The sequence below is a fragment of the Cervus canadensis genome, chromosome 4 (assembly GCF_019320065.1).
Source record: "Cervus canadensis isolate Bull #8, Minnesota chromosome 4, ASM1932006v1, whole genome shotgun sequence".
Lineage (NCBI taxonomy): Eukaryota > Metazoa > Chordata > Mammalia > Artiodactyla > Cervidae > Cervus > Cervus canadensis.
Window position 1 is genome coordinate 82,340,648 of NC_057389.1, and position 22,687 is coordinate 82,363,334.

The 22,687-nt window shown below is 40.9% G+C and overlaps 1 protein-coding gene across 1 annotated transcript; it reads left to right on the forward strand.

Annotated features, from left to right (window-relative positions):
- The first annotated feature begins 230 nt into the window (after positions 1 to 230).
- Positions 231 to 20,543, forward strand: ISOC1 (isochorismatase domain containing 1). Its single transcript, XM_043465963.1, has 5 exons — positions 231 to 614; positions 10,380 to 10,499; positions 10,607 to 10,810; positions 12,836 to 12,952; positions 19,321 to 20,543. Exons 1-5 carry the CDS (start codon positions 306 to 308, stop codon positions 19,465 to 19,467), a joined length of 897 nt encoding a protein of 298 aa, XP_043321898.1. The 5' UTR covers positions 231 to 305; the 3' UTR covers positions 19,468 to 20,543.
- The last annotated feature ends 2,144 nt before the right edge of the window (positions 20,544 to 22,687 follow it).

The window sequence follows — 22,687 nt, forward strand, 5'->3', positions numbered from 1 at the left end:
GAGGATTGGAGCCCGGGGCAGCCCAGGAAGGTCGAGGGTGTGCGGGATCCCCGGCCCGCCGGAGGTTGGAGGGGGCGGACCCGGCGGCGGGCGCAGACGCTTGGCCAGGCGCCCGGGTCCCACAGCCCGGCGCTCCGCGGGGTCCGCCCTCCGCCCGGGCGAGGAGGAGGACGCGCGAGCCACGGCCGCCAGGACCCGCCCCCTCTCCTTCCCGAGCGGGCGGCGGGCGGCGCGGGGAGGCGGGGCCGCGGCGGCCGGCAGTGTCTGCGCCTCGCGGCCTCGGAGCTCGCAGACGCTCGGGGAACATGGCGGCGGCGGAGCCGGCGGTCGCGGCGCTCCCCGGCGGCGGCGGCGCGGGCGCGGGGGCGCCGTCGGGCACGGTCCCCGTGCTTTTCTGCTTCTCGGTCTTTGCGCGGCCGGCGGCCGTGCCGCACGGCGCGGGCTACGAGCTCCTCATCCAGAAGTTCCTCAGCCTGTACGGCGACCAGATCGACATGCACCGCAAATTCGTGGTGCAGCTCTTCGCGGAGGAGTGGGGCCAGTACGTGGACCTGCCCAAGGGCTTCGCGGTCAGCGAGCGCTGCAAGGTGCGCCTCGTGCCGCTGCAGATCCAGGTGGGTCCCGCGGGAGGGCCGCGCGCCCCGCCGCTCCGGGTGCCCGTGCGTCCCCGTCCCCGCCGGGCTCCTCAGGTGCCCCGCGGCGGCCGGCCCCGCGCGCCTCGCCGACTGGGAAGGGCCGCGCCGCTGTCGCAAGCCTCGCGAATGGCCCAGCCCCGGCGCCTGTCCGAAGGGGACGGTCACCGGCTGTCCTCCGCCAAGGATGGGGCGTGGGCCTCCCTGCTAGAGGCGGCGCGCGCGAACGCCCCCACGTGTGTGGTCCTCAGCCTCCCGCATCCGCTTTGTGTGCCGGGAGCAAGTCCCAGCCGCCTGCGTAACCCAAGGGCTGTGCAGAGTAGCTGTGTTTTTCTTTGGGGTGATGCAGAACCGGGGTAAAGAGGTCGTGCGGAGTGTCGGCCTTGGGGTTTGTTCCCGGAGTTGTGTTTACCACTTGCGGAAACACAAACTTCTGGAGTCTTATGCTTTCACCCCTCCTCTTTCCCAGCTTTCAATTCCTTTGATCTTCAGCCTTCCCTAAGTGAAATAACCGTGTTTAGCCTCTTCCTGGTAACTGTCAACGGAATCTGTTGATTACACGTATACACTGACTGTCTTGAAAAAGTCATTCGAATCAGGCTGCAGTACCTTCTTAAATACCTAACTTTAGCCCGTCTGTTCTTTCCTGGTAGTGCTGGCTGAAAAAGTTGTTATACTTGAGGATTATTTTATAGCTTTTTAATATTTTTAAAAAGCCATGTTCTCATACTGAATAGATCTGCCTCCTGTGTTCTTTTTGTGCTCTGCTCAGAGGATTCACTTGAGGATTTACACTGTTGCAAAGCAAGAATAAAAGGTGTATTTTAGGTATTCCACCATCATCAGTTTTTTGGTTGAGAGACAGGTAAGCCATTTCTTTGGAAAACCAAACTGAAATGTGGGGTTCAGGTTTAGAAGGCACTTTAATATTCAGGTGTCATTTCTGAGGACTGTCCTCTAGTTTTTTTTTTTTCAGTTGTTGTCTGAGGAATTGATCTTGTTTGCTATCACTCCAGCACCCAGTCCAGAAACATCCAAACCAGGTACTTTAATCAGAGGACAAAGGCTATGAGATTGCATGGTCACCCCTAATAAGCCAAAACAGAGGCAGGAACTTGGTGTCTGACACCCTAGAATTTGCCCTGCTCTTGGGAGTTGTGGTTGATCGGGTTTTACTACTCTCCATTTCTGTGTGTTCAGGAGTTTTCATGGCGGACACCTTCTGCACGCTTCCTTGTCAGTCTGTTTAGATTAATGCTGCCAAAAATACCGAAGAAGTTGGATGCACCTTTGACAAATCCATTAATAAAGGCGAGAATCCAAATACTAGCTGAAGCGATCTGGAGCTTTACCGAGGAGGCTGACTTCTTTGTGATGTGTTTCCTGTAGTGGTTGGGGGGGAGGGTGGGCTGTTACCTAAGAGATGTTATGCCACCAGACTGGTGCCTTTCCTGTCTTTAAGGCCTCCCTTTCCCCCAATATAGGATTTTTTTTATTTTGAAAAATTCAAAGTCTGGGTCTGACAACTCTTTTTAACTAAAGAAATTAATAATATGTATGACTATACCTGAGATGTCTTGTACATTCTCAAAAGGCATTATGTAATTCAGGACACACGTGGCTTTTGAAGTATTTTGCTTGATATTGGAGGTAAAATATAGTTTAAGTTTTTGTGGTGATGTTTAAAATAATAATTATAGTAGCACTACTCTGCCCCATCCTTTTTAAAATGTAATTATTTTTCACCAAATAGTCCAAGAATTCCTAAGCATGTTACATGATACTTTAGATATTTTAAAGTATTTAAAAATATGTTTATATTATTTCATTTTCATAATCACAGTAGCTTGACTTCTTCAGCCAGGTGCCTCCCGAAGCTTAAAAATAGATGATGTGGAGGGTTGCACACTCATGCCATCTATATCCACATGCTTATTCTGATACCTGTTTATACCTTCCATATGAAAAGAGATATATATGTGTATACATGCTCACACACATGTATGTATATATGTATGGATACTCCCAGAAGGAAAAGGGAAGATATTTCTTTTCGTGACCATTTTGCTATATTTTTTGGAGCCCAACTGTATAATCCTGAAGACATGGACATTTCATGGCTGGACAAGAACTTAAGAGTTCATTCTGCCTTTGAGTGTCAGCTCTAAGTGCCTGACACGATGAATGTAAACAGGGGTAAGACCGAATTCATGCTCCTTACCTAAATTCCTGCTCCTTCATTTTGCCAAAGAGCAGAACATGTAGGAAATTGCCCAAGGTCCCGTGGTAAATAAAGCATGTGAAGGTCCTACAACTGGCCACAGCATTCATGTTCTCTTTTCATGCTTAATGAATATATCAAGAAGAATGGGGAACAAGCCACAAACTTGGGCTTGTAACATCATGTGTTTTGATGCTATTTATTGCTTCTGTGGAACAGATGCCTGTCAGTCAGGAAGACTCAAGGTGGCCGGTCAGGGAGGCCACGCTCAGGGGACAACCGGCTCCTTCTACCAGAAGCAGGGAGGAAGAGCGTGATTGGCCACATGTAATCCATGGCTTAAATAATGCTATTTGTCATTTTGGAGAAGACCTTATCGCCTCTGCAGCTCTGGCGAATATCCTGTATATTCTAGAATGTATTCTCAATTTCCACAAGGGTCTGAGTTTGCTTTCAGGCTTGTCCTGACTGTTGCTCATGACCCTGAAAAACACAGTGGTTGCTTGACACTGCCCGCACCGGTGGTTGGTTGGTGGTTCTATGGAGAGTCACCTTTAAGACCCCCATTGCCAGTATTAGGCTATGATAACTTTTTAGTGTCTTCCTTTCTGAAATATTCTGTAACAGTGACCTAGTATCTGCTGACAGCTCAGGTAGCTAAAGACAGCTCGTGTTCCAAGCACTTTTTATGTGTCTTCAGCTTTCTCAAAATGCTTGAAGTCTGAGGTATTTTGAGAGGAAGGGGAAGAAATATAAATGAGAGGCTTATATAGTGGGAATTTAAGTCATTTTTCTGACTTACAAGTGTTAATTTTTCACAAGGTATTTCCCAAGTTTTAACTAATAGAGAATTCAACCCTGGAAGCTCATGTAAATTTGATATCATACCATTACCAGTGTATTTTTCCAGCTTGTCACCAGGGAAGGCAGAACCCAAGTAGAGGAGAGGAAGAACCGGACGTGGTTAGGAATGACACCAGTGAGAGTATTTTACGTGAGTATGTAGGAGGGACGGCTCTGGCAGCTTTGTGTGGGCAGAAGATAAGGGCTTTCCTGGGAAGGTTATTTTGACCTTCTCTGAGGTGTTTAATTGGGAAGGGATTCTGCTCCCGATTTTACTTTCTTGGAAGTTATTAGTATGAAGGTTAGTTTAAACAGGTGTGGACATTTTATCGCTTGAAGGTGCCCCAGAGTTCAGGGTGGGAAGGAAGAGAAGGCATGGTTTGAAAAGAAAAGGGAAGGGACTTGGGTCTCCCTTGGGCTTGCTAGTTGGAAGGTGGTGATTTTTGATTTCAGAACCTGAACCGTGGAGTGTGTAGGAGGAGCAGGTAGATAAGCTAATGCTCAGAACTCTTGAGTTACAGAAGTAGGCAGCACTTTTCTCAGGAGGCAGACAGTGTCAGGGGCTCTGGAGATAACAGCTGAATCCTAAGGGATTGTCTCTCGCCCGCCCACCCGCCTTGTAGAAAATTTAACATTTCAAATTACTGCCCAAAGCGTTGTACACATTTTGCTCTTTGTGGATACATGAGAGGCTACCTATAAATAAACTGTGTGCCAGTGGAAGCTATGATCTGTGTTCGGGATTTTTTTTCCTACGTTTAATTTGCCAGGGGGAATTCAGTGTAGATTCAGATGTCACTGTGCTCCTGGAATCTGGTCAGCTTCACCGTCACCCCAACATCAGGTACAATGTAAAGAAACCCCTCCATCCTTAGCACTGAAATGCGTGGAGTTGGCTGGCCTCCTGCGGGCAGTTGGAAAGCTCAAACTAACTTATAAGCTTGAGTTGTAATCTTAATGCCAGTCACATTAGTGTTCACAATAGGTGAGTAGGTTGCAAAATAAGAGTAAAATAAATATTCTCTTGAAGTCTAAATTAAAAAGCCCCAAACCTATTTTTCCAGAAACACATCATGTACCAATAATTGTACGTCTTTTGGTAACATTTGGGTATCTATTTTATGAACCATTTCTTAATTCTGTAGACTGTGCTAACAGGTTAGACATTATCAATGTTTCCTTCTATATATTTCTTGGTTTCTTAGGGGATCATAGTAGTAGTAAGTGGTATTTTAACCTCATTATTGAAGAACTGTTTTTAACATGTGCTAAACTTGAAAGCACAGTGTATGTTTCCCTTAGGAGGGATGCACAGTAACCTAATGCTTTTATTGATGGATTTACATGAAACTGATTTAGTCTTTGAAATAGCCTTATGAGGTAGCAACTATTTTTATTACTTTGTTACAGATTGAAGTGAAGGTGTTTAGTTGTGTCTGACTCTTTGTGACCCCATGGACTGTAGCCCACCAGGCTCCTCTGTCCATGGGATTCTCCAGGCAAGAATACTGGAGTGGGTTGCTATGCCCTTCTCCAGGGGATCTTCCCAACCCAGGGATTGAACTTGGGTCTCCCACACTCTGCAGTGAGCCACGAGCGAAGCCAGATTAAGAAGCTGCTGTTTAGAAATGTTAATGATTTGCAATTGAAATTAGTGAAGTTGACATTTGAACTCAGACTCTGATGCCCACGGGCTGACCTGTATTGCCTGAGACAGTCCTGTCACAGGCCTCTGTTTTGAGTCGATATTGAAACAAAGCCTTCCTGTACCTTTCCAAGGTTTCCTTGGAAACACTTCTCAGTGAAATAAAGATACCTCATATTCCCTTCTGGACCCCTCTCCCAAGCACATCATGCCTATATTGTTGCTGTAATAGACTACTAAAATTTTGAAAACAGCACATTCACAAGTTCAAACTTCAGTCATTTCTAAAGAGACACAGGTTACGCACTGTAGTCGCTTGCTCGGGTGCTGCTATAGCAGAGTACTACAGACTGAGTAGCTTATATAACCAAAATTTATTTTCTCCCAATTCTAAAGGCTTTAGGTCAGATTTGGGTCCTTGAAAGGACTATGAAGGAGAAGCCGTTTCATGCCTCTCCTGGCTTTTGGTGGTAGGTTGGCCACCTTTGGAATTGCTTGACTTGTAGACATACCACACTGATCTCTGCCTTCATGTTCACATGGGCTTCTCTGTGCTCAGATTTCCCTTTTTCATAAGAATGCCTCTCTTGTTGGATGAGGCATCCACCTCGGTTGGGAAGATCCCCTAGGGGAGGAAATGGCAACCCACTCCAGTGTTCTTGGCTGGGAGATTCCATGGACAGAGGGGCCTGATGGGCTGCCATCCATGGGGTCACAAAGAGTTGGGACACAGCTGAGCACGCACGCACACACTGCTCCGGTATGACCTCGTCTTAATTGACTCTGTTTTCAGTGACTGCTTCCAAATAAGGCAGTACCGTGGTGCAATACTGGAGGTTAGGAATTCAGCATCTGAGTTTCGGAGCACACAGTTCAACACACAACACTCACCATGTGCCACGTTTATGGAGAGGTCAGATGTGGCACAGCACATCTCCCTGAGCAAGACCGGCCATCGTGTTTGCGCCTGTCCCAAGAAGCCGGGGACCAAGCCAGGGAGGAGCAGGTTCCTTGCAGACGTAGCAGCTGTTGTTAGAAAATGGTCAGATCACGTGTGGATGTGAAGCGGGGTGAATACTGTTATGATCATGGTAGTCATGGAGTTTGGGGATGAAGAGTCTTTTGAACATGAAATCTAAGGTCAAATTCTAGCTATGACAGTTCTTAAGAAAGTGGGCAAAAATTTTATACTTGAAATTTGTCTTAAACTGTTGCTTGAGGAAGCCATTGATTGTGATCAACTTTTTGTGTTGAAATATGTATTCAATACATTAAAATACATATTTTTATGTATATGTGTATAGTGATGTATTTAGATAGATATATAAATATATGAAGGTGTGTGTATATAAACATTTTTGTATGTGATTTCTTCAGACTTCTTGAATATGTGTTGATCTCTAATTGCTACACATTTACCTATGAGCATTTGGTCAAGTCCATTTTTAATTTGCTTTCTTGCAGTTGCAACAAGTCTGATGATGAGCAGCACTTTTAGTTATCTACAAGGTTTTGGTTTAAGAGGAGTTTCTGAGTCAAATTATGAAGTCCCTGGATTATAGAGTCAGTGTGTAATTTAACAGTTTTTGAAATTCATGTGGACTTGGGGTGGATAGGGGTTGATTGGACGTAGTTAGAGATTTTCAGTAGTTGTCCTTTTTTTTTTTTTTGGTAGCCTCAGCTCCTCCTTTTTCTCCCTTGTATGACATAGAGATTATGCATAAAGTAGTGGCTTTTCCCGCTACTATTATGACATAGGGAGACCACTTTATTTTATTACCTACATTTTTAATTTTAGACTAGTGTTGATTTACAAGGAGAGTTGCAAAGATAATACAGAGAGTTCCTGTATGTGTGACATAGTTTCCCCTCTTGGCAACATCTTCCATCACTGTGGCATATTTGTCACAACTAAAGAACCAACATTAGTACATTACTACTAGCTGAGTGCCACACTTCAGTCAGATTTCACAAGCTTTTCCCTAATGTCCTCTTTCTGCTCCAGGATCCAATCCAAGATACTCGTTATGTTTAGTTGCCACATCTCCTTGCGCTCCTCTGAGTTATGACAATTCCTCAAAGCTTCATTGTTTTTAATGAGCTTGACAGTTCTGAGGAGTACTGATTAGCTATTTTGGTAGAATGATCAGTTTGGGTTTCTCTGCTGTTTTCTCAGTGCTTAAACCAGGGTTGTGGGATTTTGAGAGGAAGATCATGAAGGTCATTCCCATCACATATCCAGGCTGAATACCATCACCATGGCTTCACTGATCGCCTCAGTCTTGATGGCCTGGCTGAGGCCGTATTCATCATCACCCTCTTACTCGATTCTCTATTGTGAGGAAGCAAATTGCTCAGTGCAGGCCACATTCAAGGGGTGGCCACTCCTGGAGAGGAGAATATCTAGGCATTTTTCTTTCACGAAATTATAACCAGTCATCTCTGCCCTCAATCCCTTGTCCCTGTGGCTTCTTTCTTTAACTGAAAGTTTAAAGATGATGGATTCCTTTGCTGGAAAGGATTTCAGGGCTGCGTTTGCTGACCTCCTCTAATACAACATATGTCTGATGAGGTCCCCTGCCCAGAACAGATACCTCACAGCTGTAATGAGGTGTTGGGAAGCACCAGGTAACAGGAGCCCTGGGAGACCACAACTCTGAATAATCTAGGATTTCTGAGTAGGTATGGTTTTATTCCTTTGACATCCCAATATTCAATAGTTTGACCATTTTATATGGTAGTCCTGAAATATTATGTAACTGATTTTCTTAATGGGTGTAAGACAACGATTTTGTCCCAGTTTATAACTTAACATACAGCTCGTTACTCCTTCATTGGAGTCTAGACTGAGAACTGGTTGAGATTTGATCCACATTTACTGTATTTTGAATCTCTTCTTCCTCAGCTGTTATTCCTTGCTGCTATCCGTTTGCCTGTCTTCAGCAAACTTTCACATTTGCTGTTTCTAACCTTATGTTAATTTATAATCCAGACAACCAAACTTGTTAGGAATGTATACAGAGTTAATCCTTACAGTCTGAGATAAGATCTGAGGGCTGGAGATCCAAGCAGGTGTAGGCGGTCAGTGTATTAGGGCATGGCCATCCAGCATACCCTGGCAACTTTGTAGAGTTTTATTTTGCCTGCTTGCTGGTTTTCATATGTTGTAGAATGGCAGGATTGCTGAGTTGCACTGCAGTTGTTTTAAACAGGGCAACTGCAGCTAAACTGCTTTTCATAGTGTTCCTTCAACACATCGTTTTTCACTGGGGACCCCTGGTTCAAATTTCTAAAATAGTATTTATATATGGATTTTGAGCCAACATTTAATATTTACTGAGAATTTAAGATACATGATTATAAATAGTGGTTGGTTTTCAACCTAGTACCCTAAGTACTTATATAGTCATCAGATTCATTGCTTTTGATGGAAGCATGGAAATGGAAGCATGGTACTTGCATTAAAAATTTAAGTAAAGAAGCAGCCAAAGATGAGCATATATAATTAAAAATGCTTGAATATTTATTTTAAACATTCCTTATTGACAGAGTAGGAAAACCCTCTGTGTAGTTTTAGAATTACAGATGGTACTCCCATTCTCACATGGACATGGTGTTGGACCACCCGTGGTTAATCAGTACACATCTGTAGAGTTAATATCAGAGGGAGATAAGGTGCCGGAGTCCGTCAGCCCAGGATGCAGATAAATAAAGTGCATACTCGCTAGAGCAGTCATACTGCTAAGATCAAAGGTTCCTCTTAATGATTCACTTAATTCTTGGAGTAATTGTTTCTTAAGTGTGATACATGTGCCGAGGTACTAAGGCAGAGTCTAGGGTCAGGCTGGGGGTGAAGCCACCACCTTTGTAGTCAGGACTCAGGTTTCTCTAGAAAATTAGAAATAATTATTATCTGTTGGTGGTTTAGGTTCATTAGAGGGGAGCCTTCAGGGGTACCAAGAGTAGTGGCATGGCCTCATTCAGGATCAAACTGCATCCTTTCCAGAGCTTCTCTAATTTGAGAAGGTGGAAAGAAAAGCACAGTGGGTTTTTCAGAACTCAGATTAAATTCTTGTATTTAACAGTGATTTTTCACTTTTGGGGAGATCCATGTTGGGCCCAAGTTATTGTAGTAGACCAACTACAGCAATTAATGTGAAGCTTGGTAATCTAATACCCAGTGTTCATCTTGATTCATTGATTTTCTTGATGGTGATAAATATGTGTAAGAATTCAGATGTCAGGTTTATGTCTCTCCATTTGACAATGGTGATGTGGTTGGCATCATTTCATTGCATTTTTTTTAACTCTTAAGAAGGTATTCTTGAGAATACTGACTTAATATTTCAGTCTTGATGATAGTAGTAATTCTAGGTTTGTTTCTTTTTTTTCTTCATTTTTTGTTTCACAGTCTCTGCTACAGATTATTTTAAATTTTATTCTTTGTACTTGTAAACAATATTGTCATCAAATTTAAGTTTTTTTTACTATTTTTTACTATAAAAGTAATACATACTTTTAAATAACATTTAGCAAATGTTTTAAAACATCATTTGAAAAACAGAAGAAAGGTATTAAGAAAAAAAATATTATCAGCATCCCTAACTATGTAACCACTTGTCAATATTTTCATATATTTACTTCTACTTTTTATTCATATTTTTAGAGTTTTGAAATACAATTGAACTGTGCTCTTTTTAAAATTAACATTAGATTACAAGCATTTCTTCTTAGAGGTGTGCATTTTTTGAAAACATATGCATATACTATTTTAATAGGCTAAACATGTTTTGTGAAATCATTTTTTGTATTTCAGTTCTTGGTTTATTTCAAATTTTCACTATTAAAAGCAATTCCGTGGACATATTTGGGGATAATTTTTTTTCCTATTATTCATATCATTTCTTCTAAATAATAGTTGTTAAAATTGACATAATGGGTCAAACAGTAGGAATGTTCTTCTCTCTTTACTGACCTCCAGCTGAAAATAAATGTCACTGTATAACAAATGCTAAATCATTCTTTCTTTTTTCCTCAGCTCACTACCCTGGGAAATCTTACACCTTCAAGCACTGTGTTTTTCTGCTGTGATATGCAAGAAAGGTTCAGACCAGCCATCAAGTATTTTGGAGATATTATTAGTGTGGGACAGAGATTGGTATGCTTGCTTGTTTATTTTTTCCAATTTGCTGAAGCGTGATATACATTCATATACAAACGTATGTATATTGGTACTTATCTTTGTTCTTTTTATTTTCCCCCCAGTTACAAGGGGCCCGGATTTTAGGAATTCCAGTTATTGTAACAGAACAGTACCCTAAAGGTCTTGGAAGCACTGTTCAAGAAATTGATTTAACAGGTGTAAAGCTGGTACTTCCAAAGACCAAATTTTCAATGGTATTACCGGAAGTGGAAGCAGCATTAGCAGAGATTCCTGGAGTCAGGAGTGTTGTGTTGTTTGGAGTAGAAGTAAGTACCACTTGTTCTGTTTTGGACACAATTCATTTGTAGAAAACTTGTTATTTCCAGAATGTAATTTTGTATATAGAATGTGTGTATGTGTTAGTTGCTCAGTTGTGTCTGACTCTTTGCGACCCCATGGACTGTAGCCCACCAGGCTGCTTTGTCCATGGGATTCTCCAGGCAAAAATACTGGAGTGGGTTGCCATTTCCTTCTCTATGTATATAGAATACTGTATAGGTAAAAAGAGCTTCCCTGTTGTCTCAGTGGTAAAGAACCTGCCTGCCAATGCAGGAGACATGGGTTTGATCCCTAGGTCGGGAATCCCCTGGAGAAGGAAATGGCAACCCACTCCAGTATACTTGCCTGGAGAATCCCTTGGACTGAGGAGCCTTGCGGGCTATAATCCACGGGGTCCAAAAAGAGTCAGACATAACTTAGTGACTAAACAGCAACAACTGATAGAAAATAACCCCCACCATTTATTAAATGTTGACTGTTGTCATGGCACTGGTCCAAACACTCTTTTATCCTTTAATTTGTTAAACTCTCAGAACAATCCTCTGATCTAAGTACTTTTGGTCTCCTCATATTATAGAGATGGGGAAACTTAAACACAGATGCTGTGTGTCTTGCTCAAAAGTTAAAAGTTAGTTAAAGGATCGAGTTGCATTTGAATCTAGGTTGATTGATCTTTGGGCCTTTACTTTGAACCACTGCTCAGAACACACTTTCATCAAAGATAATATGTTTACCTATATAGGAGCTATAGGTGTTCATCTTGGTCATGTTTTTGTTCTAGAAAACCTTTTGTTTTGTTCTAGAACCTTTGTTCTAGAAAACCTGTAGTTCACTGTCCTTCACATTTGAATCACGTACTTTTTTTTTTTTTTTAAGGAAAAAATACGTTCATGGATTCTTAATGCTGACTAAAATGATTTTTGGGTTTTTTTTTGACATGTGGAAGCAGAATATAAGTATTTATTCATAGCTTTTAAGAACCTCTTGAACTGAAATTATAAAATTATGAAAACCATAAAAACAATGAAACCCAAATAATATTAATTTAAGACAGCCATGATGTTTTGATAGTAGGTTTCATAATAGTAGGTTTTCATGGTAGAAAGATGTATCCTCAGTTTTAGATGTATATTAAATATTTCTGTATTTTGACTTCAATACTGACAAAATAAAGAAGCCTATTTGTGTAAATATGTCATGCCAAATCTCGTTGCTGACTTTTATACTTTTTTTATTTGTTCATCATTATTAGCTCTTCATGTAATCAAAATCATCTTTGAGCAGTCCTCCAGTGCTAACTTTAATGAGTTATCAGTCGATAATTTTCCATGGCTGTCTTGTGTGAAGATAAGGTCAGCTTTGTCGCATTATTAAAATCTGCTTTCATTGCTAATCCACTTATTGTTGGAGCCTGTTTTTACTTTTTATTCCCTGCCAATGAATTATACAAGTCTGTGCTTAGAAAGATGGAATCTGTATAATGCATTTGCTGGTGACGTATTCTGAGTATTTTTTGCCTAAGCTACATGTTATTTTTAATTTGGCCTACCGTTACTACTGGGTGCCTTTTAACAACTCAGTTTTCCCACCGTTATCTCAGTCGACAGTACTGCAGACGCATTCTTTGTGTCAGGCGTTTGGTGTGAAAACAGAAATAAACCCAACTGTGAGTGGCATCAAAACTGGGTGGTAGTAGTCAGCTGAATGAAGGTCATCCAGATGAAACACAGATGAAAATATTTTTAAAAAACGCTCACAGAGCTGTAAGAATATGTTCAGGGTTCCCAGGACAAAGACCATTGATGTTATTCAGTTCCTGACTTTACAAAGAGGAAACCAAAGCCAGAGATGCTGTTTATGCTCGAGATCACTGGTGAGTCAAAGGCAAAACTCGATGTAGCACAAGGTCATTAGACCTGTGGTGCTCTTTCGGCTGTCCCGTATCGCTGCACGTTTGTAGAATACTTGTCGTTTACCACAGTGTTACATGTGGGTTTTTACTTTCCATCTAGACTCACGTGTGCATCCAGCAGACCGCTCTGGAGCTCGTTGGCCGAGGTATCGAGGTTCATATAGTTGCTGATGCCACATCATCGAGAAGCATGATGGACAGGATGTTTGCACTTGAGGTAATTGTCCTGTTTTAAAGTAATTCATTTACCGAGGCTTCCAGATAAATTTGGAGAATATTAAATATGTAACAGCAGTGAAAATGTACCTCTTAAATTTGAGCGTGGTCTGACAATAATCAGACTCACCGTTTTCCAAGGTCTCTACTATGCACAACCAGCCTCTGAGGCCTCACCATCATCTCCTGTTTTACATCTGCTGTCTTTATTTCTAGTGATGCTAAACACTCCTCTACATCTTCTGTCGTAACTTTACTACAGTTTTGCACCGGAACTAAGAGGTATTCCAGTAAGCTTACTCTGAACTATTTAAAGATTTGCAAATTAAAAGCAGCTCATCTAGGCTGAACTTGATCAAGATCTATCCTAAACCTCGTGCCTAATGGGCCTCAGCCTGGTTCAGCTTTGTGTTAGATTTCGTCAGACTTGAATTTCTGGAAACAGGAGTGTCGCTGACTGTGGGCACCACTCACACGCAGGGTTTGACTGCTCTCTGCGTGGAGTGTCAGTGATTTTTGACAGCGTTGCATAACAGTAGCCTTACGTAAGCAATTCCTATTCTGAGACTATTGAAAAGCAAACTCCCACAATTAATCCTTTGAAATCTTCATATTGTGGATCTCTGTCTGTTTTGTTTAATTCTAATTCTATCATAATTTTTAAGTAATGTCAATCTGGATTGGAATTGCTGAGTTTTTAACTAATTACTTTTATTGAGAATGGGAAATGGAGATTTTTTTATTTTTTGAGACTCTCCAGTGTTTCATGCATAAGCTGGCCTATGAGCCACTTTCTCTGTAGATTGCTCAGTCATTTCTCGTAATCTAAAATGTTCCCTAGGGTGGTGAGTTCAGCAAATAAGAATAAGACAGACAGACAAGGGTCGAGTCGGTGGGGAGGGCTAATGTGGAAGCCGGCGGGTTGCTGGCAGCAGCAGTGCTTTCAAGGCCCTGGTTGGCCATCCCTTCTTTTATTCCTGAACAGGGAGGTTTTATTAATTTTATTCAACTATTTTCAAGTCTATTTGGACTATCAGGTTCTCTGGTTAGTTTGAGACTAAGTATTGCTTCTTCCCCTCTCAGCAGAGATCTTTGAACTCTCCTTACAGTCAGAGTTAATCAACTAACACTTTTCAAATTTTCTTAGTAATCTGATCCATCCTGCCTCGACAGGCAGTTGTTTTCCTCCGTGAATAACCTTTATGGTAATGCTGAGATCCAGAACTTGAGGTGTTCCCAAGGAAGCAAAGAACTTAAGAACATATAAAACCAGAAATTTTCCTTTCTTGTAAAGAGATTTTAAGAACTTTTGTCCTGCATTCATTTACATTTTTCAGACATGTCTTTATTATGCATTTATTACAGAAACTTGTTATTGCTGGCAGTTCTGTCTTTTACCAAGATTCAGAATAAAACAGTTGGCCTTTTAATACCTGAGCCTCATTCTTTCAGAGGCAACCTATAATCTTACTGATCAGGAGTCCAAACAGTAAAGGGATAATATGGGTTTGAATGCAGGTTCTGGCATTTTGTAAATTTGTGTCCTTGGACAGATCACCTAATATCTTTGCCTTAGATTTCTCATTCGTGATATGAAATAAAATTCATATTTTTATGGCAAAATAGAAAAATTTAAACTTGAAAAAGTTTTCTTTGCCCTTTGGTTTCCTCTTTCCCCCCTACTGTGTGTACACAGTATGAAGCAAGCACATCTCCCCATCAAAAGAAATACCTGTTCAACTGTAAAGAGTGGACAGCTCCTTAAAAGATAATACTCCTTCTTGATTGTCTCAAGGGTCATGTGACCCACCACAGTGGCGCTTGGATCTGGATTCTATAAACTGTCAATAATTTATCATTTCATGTACAGCCCTCTGTCTCAAAAAACTTACATAACTGTGCTTTTGACTTCTGATGGGTGGAACTGTTCTTAGAGTTTTCTGAGGGGCTGTTCCCAGGTTATGCTTATCATCTTGCCTTGAGTAAAATTTTCCATTCCTTTTTTAGGTCAGCCGATTAATTTTTTTATCAGCAGTGAAATAGAAATAGTCATTATGTGGGAGGATTTTTGTGAGGATTAAATGAAATAATGTATTGGTAGTACTTAGTGTCTGACACAATAAACACTCAAGTGTTAGCTGTTGCTTTTGTTTTTACTGTAGCTCTTTATTTTCTTCATGTGCTCCTTCCGATCAGGAATATATAAGCATATATCAGCTTCTAAGACCCAAAAGGGACTAGTCTTGAGAAGTTCTGAGGAGGGAAGGAAAAAATATGGGCTGGGGTGGATTTCTGCCTGCAATGCAGAGGACATAGGAGGCGCAGGTTTGATTCCTAGGTTGGGAAGATCCCCTCGAGGAGGGCATGGCAACCCACTCCAATATTCGGAGAAGCCTGGTGGCCTACAGTCCATAGGATCACAACATGACTGAAGCGACTGAGCTTGCACGGAACAGCCGGCATTGGTTGGGGTTACAGTGCTGAGGTCGGAGAGGAGAGAAGCGGGTCGAGAGGTGATGCGGGAAGATGTTCCACATTTCAGACTTTTCCGCTCAGTCTTAAGTTTCTGTGGAGTCGTTTTAGTTAGTCCCTCAGTCCTTGGGACTGTTGTTCAGCTTCCTCTTTTCTTCTGTGACTATGAAAGTTAAACAGCGGTCTGGTCAGCTCCCCTTCTTTTCTTTCCCTTGAGAAACACAACTACTCGAGATCAGTCCTGAGACTCCCCACCCTGCCTGTTCAGATTGTTAAACTAATAAGATTTATCATTACCGTTATTAAAACTTCTCTGCTGGGATCTGTGGTGTGTGTTCTACTCCTCAAAATGTTTTGAGCACCTACCATCTGTCAGGCATTTTTCTTTCAACTTATAATTGCAGGGTAAATGTGGGAGAAGACAGAATAAAACCCTCTCTTGAACTTGATGTCCTTGTACTTCTGGGAAGTTGTTAAGTGTTGCTTGGGAGTTTAATGGGTTGAGTCTTTTTTTCTTTTTTCCTCCTCTGCCCTCTAGGAGACTGTCATGTATTTTTAGGTTTGTGGGTCAGAGTAACCTTTCTTTTCCTTTGGCCTAGTTGGACTGACTTTGTAAGTCTAAGGGAAGAACTCTGGAAGTCTATTAAGCCAAGTACCCATTTGCATTAAACAGCTGGAGTTTTAATCGTCCCTTTTTTAAGCCAGGCGATGAAGTGAGTTTGGGACCGGTGTCTTAGGTGCCCTCACAGCTCAAGGTGGTGGGTGGCAAGCTGCCTGTGTGTGGATCGAGTGCCCTGTTCTTTCTGCTCAGGCACCGTTTCCAGCTGGTGCTGGGCAGGCACCATGGGAAGATGTGTTAGCCTGATCTTAGCATTCTTAGCAAAGGCATGAGCCACGCCTTCCCCTAACACAGGTTCTTGGCTTGATTACTGTTTTTGGTTTTTGTTTGTTTTTTGGTTTTGTTTTTTTGACCACACCTTGAGGCAGTGAAACGTGTGCCCCCAGCAGTGGAGGCATAGTTTTAACCGCTGGACCTCCAGGGAAGTCCTGTGGCTTGGTCACTTTTGAATGTGCTCAATATTGGCCATGCTTTATTGTTGAAGTTAGGTAATTTTGTGTAGGTTTCTGTGTACTGAAATGTTTTTGTGTGTGTGCCTCTTGGTTTCCAGCTTGCCCCTGCCTTGGCCTCTTAGCATTCCTGAGAGCTGTTGGCTTAGGGTGGACGCAGTTCTGGTCAGCAGAGCACTGTAAGAAGCTATGTCTTTGCTGGGTCATTGCATTTCTTTCTCAGACCTGGGAGCACTTTTCTGATCTTCCTGCCTCATGAAAGAACTAGGAAGATTACTGAGAACTGACCTTCGTTAGCACTTTGGAATATAGAAAGCAGTTCCACAGACATTGAAAGTATGATTCAGATTCAGGCTGACTCATTGAAAAGCCATTGATTCAACAGAACAGTAAGGAAGGCAGGCCAGCCAGGGAGAGAGCTGGGTTTAGGTGACTGGACGTTCGGGGCCTTGAGACACAGCTCGTCTTGTAGTTATTGCCCACCCTCCTGTCTGAAGCAACCACACAGTCCTTTGAGATTTCTAAGGGTTTTCACTTGACAGTCAGGAATTTACTGAAAAGCAAGGAGGGGAAATTAGTCTCCAGAAGTCTTTATTTTATTTTATTATTTTTTTCTTTTTTTCTTTATTAGTTGGAGGCTAATTACTTCACAACATTTCAGTGGGTTTTGTCATACATTGACATGAATCAGCCATGGAGTTACATGTACTCCCCATCCCGATCCCCCCCTCCCACCTCCCTCTCCACCCGATTCCTCTGGGTCTTCCCAGTGCACCAGGCCCGAGCACTTGTCTCATGCATCCCACCTGGGCTGGTGATCTGTTTCACTATAGATAATATACATGCTGTTCTTTCGAAACATCCCACCCTCACCTTCTCCCACAGAGTTCAAAAGTCTGTTCTGTATTTCTGTGTCTCTTTTTCTGTTTTGCATATAGGGTTATCGTTATCACCTTTCTAAATTCCATATATATGTGTTAGTATGCTGTAATGTTCTTTATCTTTCTGGCTTACTTCACTCTGTATAAGGGGCTCCAGTTTCATCCATCTCATTAGGACTGGTTCAAATGAATTCTTTTTAACGGCTGAGTAATATTCCATGGTGTATATGTACCACAGCTTCCTTATCCATTCATCTGCTGATGGGCATCTAGGTTGCTTCCATGTCCTGGCTATTATAAACAGTGCTGCGATGAACATTGGGGTGCACGTGTCTCTTTCAGATCTGGTTTCCTCAGTGTGTATGCCCAGAAGTGGGATTGCTGGGTCATATGGCAGTTCTATTTCCAGTTTTTTAAGAAATCTCCACACTGTTTTCCATAGCGGCTGTACTAGTTTGCATTCCCACCAAGAGTGTAAGAGGGTTCCCTTTTCTCCACACCCTCTCCAGCATTTATTGCTTGTAGACTTATGGATAGCAGCCATCCTGACTGGCGTGTAATGGTACCTCATTGTGGTTTTGATTTGCATTTCTCTGATAATGAGTGATGTTGAGCATCTTTTCATGTGTTTGTTAGCCATCTGTATTTCTTCTTTGGAGAAATGTCTGTTTAGTTCTTTGGCCCATTTTTTGATTGGGTCATTTATTTTTCTGGAATTGAGCTTCAGGAGTTGCTTGTATATTTTTGAGATTAATCCTTTAAAAAACTCAGAGATTAACTCATCGTCTGGTATTTGTCCCAATGTAAAGGACACTGGCAGCCTTGCTTATTTCTTCCTCTTTCCTCTGTGACTCTGCTGTTTTTTAATTTCTCGAGACTTGTGATCAGCTTCTCCTCACTCTCCTCTTTTCTGGTGGTTGAGGCCTGAACTTGCTATCTGATAAGTGGGCTATGGCTTATACTCCCTTCTCAGTCCTTGGGGAGTAAAAGGAAGAGGCTGCCAGTGGGAAGGTTGGGCGGGTGGATCTGCAGCCATTTGAGGGCTTTACTTTAGCTCCATTGAGATGTCCTGTTTATTCAAGTGATGCCCCTTACAACATGACACTGATTTACATGTTTTTTCTAACTTGCTTAGGAATTGTGTCTAAACACCTCCTCTTCTATGGCTCTTAGAGTGGGTGTTTCATGGGATGACAAACAGCTGGTCTTTTCCCCTAGGGTTTCTGAGAAATATATCTAGGAAATGGATCTCTACTCTAGAATTCTCTTCCTGTCCCCCCTCCCACTCTTTTCTATGCTTTCTCTTCTTTGCCTTCCTTCCCTTTTCCCTCTTCATCCCTCCTGCACACACTCTCTCTGTTCCCTCCTTGGAACAATGTAGCAAGGATGTTCTTTGACCTGTCAGTGAAACTGTACAACCTTAAATTTTATACTCTTGTTTGTGATTCTGAAAAGCTTATGATAGTGGCAAGGGTGGTGGTTCTGTTATCATTCAGGGGAATGTTCCTTAACCTCACATGAGGCTTTTCTGCCACCGGTGTTTTACATATGGTATATAAGTAGGTATACAGTTTAACAAAGGGTATACAGTTTAATGTCAGATATTTCGAGAGAGGGAAAAAGAATTTAAGAATCACTGTTTTACAGTCCTTAGCCTTGATCTCTTCTGTCCCCAGCACATCTAAGTCTTTATATTGGCTACCTCCTTGCTTTTTCTTATAATGTTAGTAATTGGGACTAATATTAATAATATTGAGAATCATCCTCATGGGTTTCGGGTATGTCTGGTTTGAACTCTGTCCTCATCACTGAATTTGATAGTATGGCTGAGCACCGTGGTTTTGATAGAGGCCACTAGCATGTCTCACTGTGCTTTTTGCTGTTTTAATATAGTGTTCATTCTCATGCTTATTTCTTGATTTGTGTTTATCTTTTCTTTTTCCTTAAGCGTCTTGCTCGAACTGGGATCATTGTGACTACGAGTGAGGCTGTTCTGCTACAGCTGGTGGCCGATAAAGACCATCCAAAATTCAAGGAAATTCAGAATCTAATTAAGGCGAGTGCCCCAGAGTCGGGTCTGCTTTCCAAAGTGTAAGACGTGTGGAGACTGGTGTGCTACTCACTGTCACATGACAGGACTGTAAGCCCAGACAAGCTCTTGTCTCTCGTAGAATTAAAATGTTAAGTCACAGATTGGCTCCTTTTTTGCGCCTCTTAGTAAAACTTAACCAGTTAGACTGTTTGGGTACCAGCATTTAGTTACACATGTCAAAGGCTTCAGGTGCTGCTTAACTTCTTTTTATGTTAATGTGCTTTTATTTATTAAAAAAAAAATTATAATGGAGGTGCCTGTTTTGTCTATACCGTATACACTGATCATACTTTCAAAAGTGCACACTCTTGTGAAGTTTTCCTTACTGTCACAAGGACCGAGATCTCCCAGTAACGGTTTGACTTTTGTATCATTGTAAGATGTATGTTATGATGTTAATGTGGATTCAGTGCTTTTACTTTACAGGTTGATTGAAGTAGGATTATTATATGAGAATTTGAAAACAGGACTCTGGATCTTGTTAACCCTTTCACTCACAATGCAGCCAAGTTATTTATTAAGTTGCATTGGTTTAACCAGACGAAGTCATGTTGGATAATTATAGACCTTTCTTAATTATGTTGATTTTCTTGTTCTGTTCACCATCACTAATTCTCTGTTAATGTTCTCTTTTTTAAATTGAAATCTTTTACCTAGAAGGACTCATTGGGTTATTACTTGTATTTTTGATTTTGTAAACAGATGGAATGATAGCAATGTCATATCATTCGTAGAGGGCTCTTTTAAGATCTTTGAAGTATTACTTTAGCTGAATAGCTTTATAACCATCTTGAATACATCTTCTAATATGCACAAGATTTAGCAAAAAGATAAAGACTGGATAAAATGTAGTTTTAAAACATCCATCTTCTTGTTTGATATTTTCTCCACATAACATCCAATTACTGTTAATGCAAACAGTCTCAGTAATAATTTGGTAGTATTAATTTTGTAGTGATTACTGCCATTCAATAAATTTATTTTCATTTAATACTTATTATAGGGTTTTAAAACTTTTTTTTAATGTTATGTGAAACATGAAACATTTCTGTCTTTTATATTAAAGTAATTAAAGAAAATGTATTATGTGAATGAAATCATTTTGTCCCCCACAACATGGCTCTTTGATTATTATTCCAGGGATTTGAATATTTATTTAAAGGTATAAAATTTTTATATTTGTAATCTTTCAACTCATGGATATTTTCTGAAAAGGAAAATTCTTTGTCCATGGGAGTAACTGGATATTATTGAAGGGCCTTCTTAGTTACTTAAAAGCAGTAGAATTTTTTTTTTGTTTTAATCAATGTAACAAAAGCAATCTAGCATTCTTCTTATGGTTAAACTTAATTGTTTTTCTCAGCAAACTTGTGTGTCAAAAAAGAAGAATCAAAGATTTCTATATGTTTTAAAATAGTTTTTAGTAAATTTAACCTACTGCTCCTCATGAATACAAGTCACCTGGGGATCTTGTTAAAATGCTGACTCTGGTTCAGTAGGTCTTACTTCTGTGCCTGACATTTTACATTTCTAAGAAACAGCCGATTTCCATCAGCACTGCTCAAAAGGGACCATAGTTTATAAGAAGCAGGGATTTAACTGACATCGCCTGTTTTCCTCCATGGAACCCCGGCTCTTCGTTTCTCTTAGAACACCACCCCAGTGAAGCCTTTTCACAGCTGAAAACAATTCTGTGACCTTGAGTCAGTCTCCTATGGCTGTTTTAAATTACCACAAACTAAGGTTTAAAATAACACAAATAATAATAAAGTGGCATCTTCCAGGCCAGTAGGTGAGAAGTCTGAAATGGGTTTCACTGGGCTAAAACCCATCTTTCCCACTAGATTCTAAGCTCCTGAAAGCAGGACCTATGCATTTATTCTATACTCATTCTGAAAGCTTATTTTGAGTACATCTAAATATTGTTCTATGTGCTAAAGATACAAAGATGCCCATAGAAGCTTAGAGTCTGGTATAAAATCAGATATATTATAACTTCTTAGTAAATGTGAATTGAATTATGTCAGAGCTTCAGGAATGTGAATACAGCATTAAAGTAATATTTAGAGTAATATAATTGTGAATTCTGCCTTCTTTGCTGATCATGCAAGCAAGGTGACAAAGCCTTATTATTGTAGGAAACCTGAATTAATTTTAATACATTAGTCTTTGAATTGGAAGTGTCTGCAATTTTGTAGGGTAACAGAATTCTTTTAACTGATGTAAATAAAGACCTTGAGCACATAAGCTAAAGAAGAGTCCAGTATATTGAATTGCAAGGAGGGTAGAAATAGGATCAAGACACATCATTTATTAAAATACATGGAGAAACTTTAAAACATGAAATAATATGTAAAATTGAAAATAAACAAAAGTGACAACTTGTTTTAACCAGGAAACCAAATGCCCTATATTATCCACTTAATTACCATATTTCTCTAATTAGGGAGAATATTTTCTCTTTTGGTAGATATGACTCTAGATCTGGGTGAAAGTTTAAAGATCATGATCTTGCAGGTCCATTTCAGCTGTAAAATTCTACAACCTGGACTTCCTTACTGTAGTTGATAATCTAAAGACTATCAGAAGGAAAGGGGGAGAACGATAGAGAGGCTGTGTTTTAGAGTTTGTAAAGCTGTACACCTGTTTACAACGCTCAGAGCTCAAGGACCGCTTCTAGTGCTGAGAGCTTTCCCTGCCTTTTCTTCAGTCTGGCCTTATTTCTTTCCTTACGGTTTTTAATTCATTCAGGAAAATGACTGATAATGAGATACAATGTTTTCATTATATTCATCATCAAATAACTACAAGTTCATATTCTGACATCCTTAATGTCGCTTAATCCTCCATGGAGCATTATTTTCACTGTTTAAGGTGGCTCAGTGCTAAAGAATCCATCTGCCAATGCAAGAGATGCAAGTTTGATCCCTGGGTCGGGAATATCCCCCAGAGTGGGAAATGGCAACTCATTCCAGTCTTTCTTGTTGGGAAATCCCATGGACAGAGGAGCTTCGGTCCATGGGTCACAGAGTCAGGCACGACTCAGCAACTAAACAACTCCTGATTAAAAATAACTGAAAAATCACCATAAGATACCACAATGAGATATATCAATTACTTTGATATGATGGGAATGGATTTATAAAATAATGGCAATTGGCTTTTAGAATTCCTATTGCTTTTATTTTTTAAGCCTAAATAGCAGACATCTTAACAAAAATTG

Coding starts and splice junctions, on each gene's coding strand:
- ISOC1 (XM_043465963.1), top strand. CDS start 306: ATGGCGGCGGCGGAGCCGGCGGTCGCGGCGCTCCCCGGCGGCGGCGGC. Junction 615..10,379: donor TCGTGCCGCTGCAGATCCAG/GTGGGTCCCGCG, acceptor TTTTTTCCTCAG/CTCACTACCCTGGGAAATCT. Junction 10,500..10,606: donor TTAGTGTGGGACAGAGATTG/GTATGCTTGCTT, acceptor TTTTCCCCCCAG/TTACAAGGGGCCCGGATTTT.